This window comes from Canis lupus, chromosome 33 (assembly GCF_048164855.1).
Source record: "Canis lupus baileyi chromosome 33, mCanLup2.hap1, whole genome shotgun sequence".
NCBI classification, from domain to species: domain Eukaryota; kingdom Metazoa; phylum Chordata; class Mammalia; order Carnivora; family Canidae; genus Canis; species Canis lupus.
Window position 1 is genome coordinate 38,211,571 of NC_132870.1, and position 8,636 is coordinate 38,220,206.

Sequence of the window (8,636 nt, forward strand, 5' to 3'; positions counted from 1 at the left end):
CAGAGAGAGAGAGAGAGGCAGAGACACAGGCAGAGGGAGAAGCAGGCTCCATGCACCGGGAGCCCGATGTGGGATTCGATCCCGGGTCTCCAGGATCGCGCCCTGGGCCAAAGGCAGGCGCCAAACCGCTGCGCCACCCAGGATCCCTGTAATACTTTTATAATGTATCTTACACTTCAGTTAAATTTAAAAATCACATTGGTAAAATAATCTCAGTAGATATCTGGGTGATTATAAGCTAGATGTGATACAAGCCATTCTTTGAATTAGTCTAGAACACATTCCAGTAATTTAAGAGATTAAAATAATATTTCCAGGTACAAACTGGGTTAATATCTTTTTTGTTGTATGTTATTTAACAGGACTTTATTTATCAAACTACTCGAGATTATGGGAAAATGATTTGACCAGAAATTTAGTTTTTCTACACAAGTATTACATGTTTTAAAAATAAAATGGAGGGCAGCCCTAGTGGCGCAGCGGTTTAGCACCACCTGCGGCCTGGGGTGCGATCCTGGAGACCCGGGATCGAGTTCCACGTCAGGCTTCCTGTCTGGAGCCTGCTTCTCTCTCTGCCTGTGTCTCTGCCTGTGTTTCTGCCTCTCTCTCTCTCTGTGTGTCTCTGTGAATAAATAAACAAAATCTTTAAAAATAAAAAAAATAAAAATAAAATGGAATAGGAAATATAATTACCCTTCTGTTTCAAATATAATTTAGTATTATTATATTGAGACTTACTTCTAATATATCTTTTTTTTTCACTTTTGCAAAAATAAATGACAGTAATAGAGAGAGAGGGAAATTAAGTAGTTTCCAATATTCCCAAATTCCTTTATAAAGAATAAAATAATATTATTTGGTAGCACCATATTATTACACATGATTATTGGATATTGTTAATAAGGCATATAAGGGTAAGATATAGTCTAACTGCAGTCAGCAATAATAATGACTGGATAAGAATTGGCCCCCAGATCTAATCACATATTTTTTAATTTTTTTTTTTTTTAAATTTATTTACGATAGTCACAGAGAGAGAGAGAGAGAGAGAGGCAGAAACATAGGCAGAGGGAGAAGCAGGCTCCATGCACCGGGAGCCCGATGTGGGATTCGATCCCGGGTCTCCAGGATCGTGCCCTGAGCCAAAGGCAGGCGCTAAACCGCTGCGCTACCCAGGGATCCCTAATCACATATTTTTTAAATGGCCCATGGTTTACTATAACTTTGTGTTCTCGTACTCATTTTGAGTTTATATTAAATATTGTGCTTTGTCAAACAATACTATGTTCAGCCCTTATAACATGTGAAGAAAAGTAAACTAGGAGCAAGTTTTCCAGTTCTGCTTCAAAAAGCTACATGACTTTAAGCATGTCACTGAACCTCTCCTATTAGTTTCCTCATCTGTATATATCTATGATTACATAAATACCTTTAAATGTATTATGTACAATATCTACTTAGTAGAAAAAATTATTTTTATTTATATATAACCATTTTACATAATTCTTTACCTTATAGAATAATCAGAAGTTATTATGGGCATATTATTTTTTAAGATTTTATTTATTTATTCATAGAGGCACATAGAAAGAGAGACAGAGAGAGAGACAGAGAGAGAGGCAGAGACACAGGGAGAAGCGGGCTCCATGCAAGGAGCCAGATGTGGGACTCGATGCAGGGTCTCCAGGATCACGACCCAGGCTGCAGGCCTAAACCACTGTGCCACTGGGGCTGCCCTATTATGGGCATATTATAGGTCTAGCACTATTAGTTTTAACAAATGTAATCCCATTACTGATCAATCAAAATAATCAAGAAGGCATCTATTAACTGTGAATCTGAGTGAAACACACTTCTTACTCACTACATAGATGACAAGTGTAAAAAATCATTTTAAGTCAGATCTTTGTTTAAAGTGTTTATGTTATAGGAATTAGAGAGATGCACAGTTATCTTTCAATAGAACATTCCAAATCTTTTAGTGGAAATTTTTGCTTCACTAAATTTGAGTAAAACTTGACTGGTTTTTAGATATCTTAAGAATCTTTCAAATAATCTCTCACTTTGAATGTTTAATATCTCTGTTAATGGACTTTATTTTGTGTGGTGAGGCCAATAAACATTCAAACAAGTAAGATATAATCTCTATGGTGCCAAAGAAAAGAAAATCTGCTTTTCAAGCAATAATCTTCACTGGATCAGTGGTAGGAGGTAGGAAATAGGTGATGAAATGGAAGGGAATGTTTTCATTTACAAGAAATGAAAATGACCTACAAATTGGGAAAAACAAAACCAAGCTGGATAAAAAGTCATGCATTAAATGTCAAACTCAAATATTACATTTCAGTGGCAGAAGAGCATTTCTTCTTTGAGTTAATTTAGGAAAAATAAATAAATGAGTAAAATTCATGTTTGAAATTACTAAATACAAGGTTAATTGGCCAAATTCAGCCTATCTTCAGAAATGTTGAACTCTAGCCTTTTGTATCCAATGGATAACCATATATTCTTGAACTCCAACGAGTGGGTGTGAGGTGTGTGCAATTGCATGGGGTGCCCATGCTTTGAAGAGCTTTGCTTGGTTTTCAATGCTTTGCGGTCTTTGCCTTGAAATTCTTGACAATTTTTTAACAAGGAGCCCCAAGTTTTCATTTGGGGCCTGCAAATTAGGTAGCTCCAAGCTAAGGAAGAGGTTACTGGCCAACCAGGCAGACTAAGGTGCTTTTTACCCTAAGCTTCTCTGCATGCGGGACACTATTTCTTGGAGCAACTATTTTATTCAATGATGTGTTATTTTTTTCCTCACGTTTCACTCTTGTCTGTAAGATTTACTGCAATATTTCCCACTTTGAATTCCCTAAAAGGGTGTTTAGATATAATAAGCCATAAGTAATTTGTTGTGTAAATAAATGACTGAATCAACAAATGAACAGACTTGATACATGATGGCCATCTTCTAAAATGATAAAATATTGTTTTGGACATCTTGGACACCCAAGAATAAGAAGTTTTACTTATGTACTAAATCAACTCTAAGTCATAAAGACTCTTCAATTAACTAAATCAAATGACGAAATGTGGGACATTGCATCAGCTAGTTGCATCATGAATGGGACAACAACCTGTTTAACATCACTTAGACACAGCCAAGTAGGTTGACATTCCTAAATACACTATTCTACTTAGAAAGTGATCTCAGAAGGCCCAATATTCCCCAAGAATTATCTCATGGAGGTGTGGTATAGAGCAGTGACTAGAAAAACAGGCGTCCCATGAATCTGGCTGACCGGGTTTAAATCCTGGTTAAACAACTTAATAGATGCATGACTGGACAAATCATTTAATTTAGTTGTGTCTCCATTTCATCTATAGAATAGGGATATAAATAGAACCGATTTATATGGTTATATGTTTTTAATTAAAAAAATGTGTAAAACCTTTGTATTCAAATATGACCCACAGACCAGTAGCACTGGCATTACCTGGGAACTGGTTAGAAACGTAGAATCTCAGGACACACACTAGACTGACTGAATCAGTGTCTGCTTTTTAGCAAGACCACAGTGTGACTTCTCTACCAATAAAGTTTGAGAAGCACATAAAAAAAGGGTCTGGCATATCAATAAATATTAGATTTAATTATTACTATGCCTTCTGAAATTTAATGATCATAAAGAACTTGAATAATAATTTAAGTTCTTCAAGTTCTTTTCTAAACTGATCTCTTTTACCTCCAGAATAATGGTTTTAGGCCCTGGATGTGAAATTCTACATAATACAATTGCTAAGTACTACCTTGGATGGAGGTTACTGCATCAATCAGTGACCTGTTATTATCCATATCTTCCACAGCAGTTTGGGGGAAATATCATCAGGTCAGTCATCATGAAAACAGATGCAATAGAAAATAAAACATACTGTTCTTCAGAGAGGAGCAAATTAGTAGAAGACAAGAAAATTATGGGAAACAAGACAGAGATTCTAACCATGTGACACCATGTACCATCTGCTCAGTCATAGTTGAAATCCTCTACCCACTCTGTGGACATTCTCCTCACTGAGGATTTTAGTGTCTGGCTGTCTTCCTCCTTTATACTATTCCTGTCATCCTTCTTGGTGGCTTCATTATCCACATATGATTTACTGAACTCTCCACCCTTTCAAGTCTTTGTCTCATTTTAAGGGTTACTTTCTCAGTCTCCCCTCAGCCATTCTTGGCTTTGTCATTACCAATTCCCATGTTGCCTTCAAAATCTCAATGTCAAGCACCCCGCTCTCTATCACAATGCCTCTTTATCATTCATTTCTTCTTTTCTTCAATAATACACCTCACATGTCAAAGCCATCCCATTTTTCAAAGTCCATCAACCACTGTCTCCTTACCTAACCAGACTCCATGGTCTCACTATTGTCACATAGAAGTTAAGATATTCAAGAAAGAGAAGAGAGTGACTGAGCTACAAAGAAAATCAGATCTCTTCCAGGCTTTAAAATAATCTCCACAATACTGGGCAATCCATGTAGTCTCCCCAGTTCCATTGTCCAAATGTGTATGGAGATCTTCTAGGTACAAAGCATGACACAAGTATACCGTAATGAGTTAACAAAGATCAGAAAGAATTCCAGTCCTCCAGAGGGACAGTTTGGCAAAAACAAAAACAAAAACAAAAACAAAAAACAAAACAAAACAAAACAAAAAAAACCCAAAACAAAACGGCAGATACACCGATGTATATAATGGAAGACAGGAAATGGGGTTTCAGGGGAGGTAAAAACAGAATCCATGGAAATTTAGAGGAGAAACAGCTACTTCTGGCTGTGGGAGATCGCGGAAAGCTTCAAGAAGAAAGAAATACATGATTTAAATAACATATGTGGAACTTAAAGAATTTGAAGGTGATTTGGAATTGCAAATTAGAACTGTAAGTTATAACCTAAAGGATACTTAGAAATGTAGTAGTAAGTGTCAGAGTGCTCCACCAGAGAAAAAAAGAGTATATCTAAAGGTAGGAGAGCATACAGGGGAAGAGTAAGCAGTGGATTCAATTTGGCTGGAACAAAGCGGGCATAAAAAGAGAACAGGGTAAACAGACATAAGTGACCTTTCCACCCACGCACCAAACCTGTTCCTCTCTGTCTTCCACCAGCCAGTTGCTAAAACTCTAAAGGTACAACTAATCCTTGATTTCTAGATTTCCTCCGCAATTTTTATCCATTTTATCAGAAAATCCTGTGGACTCTAAAACACATCCTGAAACCACCCACTTCTTTCCGTCTTCATGGAAAACACCTAAAAATTCAGGCCACAATGATTTATCAGTTGAACTGCTACCAGTATCTTCTCTCCTTCCATTCTTGTTCTCTTATCACAGAGCCAACAACAAGGAGAGTAACCCTTACAAAAATTTAATCAGATTACACTACTTTCCTGCTTAACATTTTACAGTGTTTCGCTTCACACTTAGAATGAAATTCATGTTCCTCATTTGGACAGAGTCCTGTACAAGCCATCTCTCTGTCTTCTCTTCCCTCTACCAACCTTCATCTACTTGTCTACCAACACAGGCCTTCTTTCTTTTCCTGAACATATCAACATTATTTCTGCCTCGTACTCTTTGCATTAACTACTCCTCATGCCTGAAATAGTGATGTGCTTCAGCTGTACCGCCCAAGGCTAACTTCTTGCCTTCAAATGACAGTTTAAATGTCACCTCTTGGGGTGCCTGGGTGGCTCAGTCAGTTAAACATCTGTCTTTGGCTCAAGTCATGATCCCAGGGTCCTGGGATCAAGCCACACGTTGGGCTCCCTGCTAAGCTTGTGCTCTCCTTCTCCCTCTGTTGCTCCCCCTGCTTGTTCTTCTGTCAAATAAATAATTTTTTAAAATGTCACTGCTTCAGAGAAGTTTTCCCTCTCTAGTCATTCCTGGTAACCCCTAGTAAATTATACCACTTTAATTTTCTGCATAGCTCTCATTACTATTGGATGTTTTATTTATATGTTGGGTTTTTTTGTTTTGTTTTGTTTTGTTTTTTGTCACCTATCTTCTTCATTAGAATATAAGAGCTTGGGGTGCCTGGGTGGCTCAGTTGGCTAGGCATCTGACTCTTGATTTCAGCTCAGGTCATCATCTCAAAGTTGTGAGACTGAGCGTAGAGTCTGCTTAAGATTCTCCCTCTCCTTCTGCCCCCAACCCCCGACCCCATGCATGTATGCTTTCTCTCTCTTAAAAAAAAAAAAAAAAAAAAGGAATATAAGAGCTCAAACTTTGACTCTATTGTTCACTGTTACATCCCTAACATTTAGAAATGCCTGGCACTAAATAAATAAACAAATGGCTAACTCAAAGAAAGCTAGAATGCTATGTGGGGCCTTGAATGCCAAGATAAGAAGTTGGACTTTATTCAAAAGAAAAATAGAATTGTGAGTTGTGAGGTTTTTGGTTTTTTTTTTTAAGACTATTTTATTTATTTTTTCATGAGAGACACAGAGAGAGGCAGAAACATAGAGAGAGAAGCAGATTCCTTGCAGGGAGCCTGATACAGGACTCAATCCTAGGACTCTGGGATCATGACCTGGTCCAAAGGCAGATGCTCAACTACTGAATCACCCAGGTGTCCTGAACTGTGAGGTTTTTGAGGTGGAGATAGAAAGATGCAAAAGACACACTTCTTGCCTTCAAAGAGTTTATAATTCATACATTATACCAAACCATATCACAAAAAAACAAACTTGAACCAAATCAGATTATGAAAAATTCAAAAAGCTAATAAGACAAAGTACCATATCATAAGAACCCAAATGACTGATACAAAACAGTGCATGCTACAGGAATTTGGCTAAAAACAGTATGCAGGCTGGGATAATTGAGAGGAAGCTGATATGTAAAGGCCATAACACATACACAGGTGGAGAGAAGGCATGGAGGAAATATCTAAGCAAGAGAAACATTGTTAGCAAAGACACAAAGGCAAGAAATGTTTTCAATGAGCTCAGGATATAGAATAGATTAATTTAGTCCCAAACAAAGAGTACACACAAAGGGATTTTATACCAATGTATTAACAATTATCTGTTTTATTTTAAAAGCATGGTCCTTAAATAATACTTGCCTCAGAGATCAAAAACTGAAAATTGTACTAAGAACATAAGATAACAACATGCCCATAAAATCATGAATTAAATTGTTTTCTATTTTCTAGCAAATGAATTTGAAAATTAATTAATATATTCTTTTTCTTTTCACTTCCCACAGAGTTGCCACTCCATTTGGAGGTTTTGAAAAAGCATCAAAAATGGTTAAATTCAAGGTTCCAGATTTTGAGCTACTACTTTTAACAGATCCCCGATTTATGGCTTTTACCAATCCTCTTTCTGGCAGACGGTCCTTTAATAGGACTCCAAAGGGATGGATATCTGAGAATATTCCTATAGTTATAACAACTGAGCCTACAGAGGATACCACTGTACCAGAAACAGAAGACCTATGAAAAGAAAGTTGTATGTGCCACAAAAACCTCTAAACATAAATGTTGCTGTTTTATTATTCTATTTACCGGCACAGTCATTTACACTCTTCATTAGTAGCAATAATTTTGTAGCAATTTAGCAATTCTCCTTTTATGGCATTTAAATTCTATCTCAAAAAATAAATAAATTCTATCTCAGATCATATACTAATAAACAATTTGAAATCTTGTTTTAAAAACTTTCAACTCAACTTGTCTTTATTCATAATTTTGTTTTCACCTAGTCTAAATAATCCAGTCTCTTCACTAAGAAAGTCTAGAAGAGTAACTGACAACAAAAGGTTGCATCTTCTTTTCCTTTAATATGAACAATTCTTGAATAATGGAATCTAGAATTAAAGTGCAGTGCAAGATATTTAGACTCATTTGGAGTTCTCTTTAAGGGGTAAAAGCTATGGAAGACAATGTACAAACATTATTGATGGAGAAAAGAGTTGGAAAGAGTTCCTTTCTGGTGACAAAGATAAAACAGCATGTCTGGATAAAGCCTTTTCATCAGCCATTCTTAGAATTTCTAAACTGCTTTGTATTTTTTGACCAGCATTGAATCACTAGATAGCTATTCCAGATGACATTCTCCAAAGATAGTTGGGTTACTGTATTCATTTGGTATTAAGTCAAGGAGACAGGGAGACAATGACTCAATGAACGTCAAACTAGTCTTAATCTCTCTCCAGGGTGTACCTGGAATTTAAGCTCCATAAATCCCAAAGCTGTGTGTTGATCAGGTTCAACCTTATGTATGCATTTTTTGAGCAGTAATAACAAAATATATGCTAACATACATATACATGCACATATATATGTACATGAGAGAGATGTATAATTTGAATTAGTAGCTTTTTTTATTTTGCTGAATCTTTAAATTCTACTTAAGTCCTTAAATAGTAGGGAGTATATGCTCTAAGATGCAAACAAAAACAAAAAAATGAAAGAGCACAAAAGCATCTGAAAGCTATGTAGCATACAACAATCATGAGATATGTGAACATTTTGATATAAAAGATTCAAACTAATATAAAGTTATAGATATGTCTTGAAATATGATTGAGGGAGTAGATCTCATTAGAGCTAGTAAAAATAAGTATCACTTTTTCCTATTTCAATTC

The 8,636-nt window shown here is 36.3% G+C and overlaps 1 protein-coding gene across 2 annotated transcripts in view; it reads left to right on the top strand.

The window, feature by feature from the left end:
* MYOZ2 (myozenin 2) overlaps positions 1–7,706 on the top strand; it is a 43,991-nt gene extending 36,285 nt beyond the window's left edge. For both annotated transcript variants that reach the window (XM_072810123.1, XM_072810125.1), the window contains one exon: positions 7,254–7,706. In XM_072810123.1, the coding sequence (XP_072666224.1) occupies positions 7,254–7,488 (235 nt within the window). In that variant the 3' untranslated portion in view covers positions 7,489–7,706. The remainder of the gene's footprint in view (positions 1–7,253) is intronic.
* Positions 7,707–8,636: the final 930 nt, after the last annotated feature.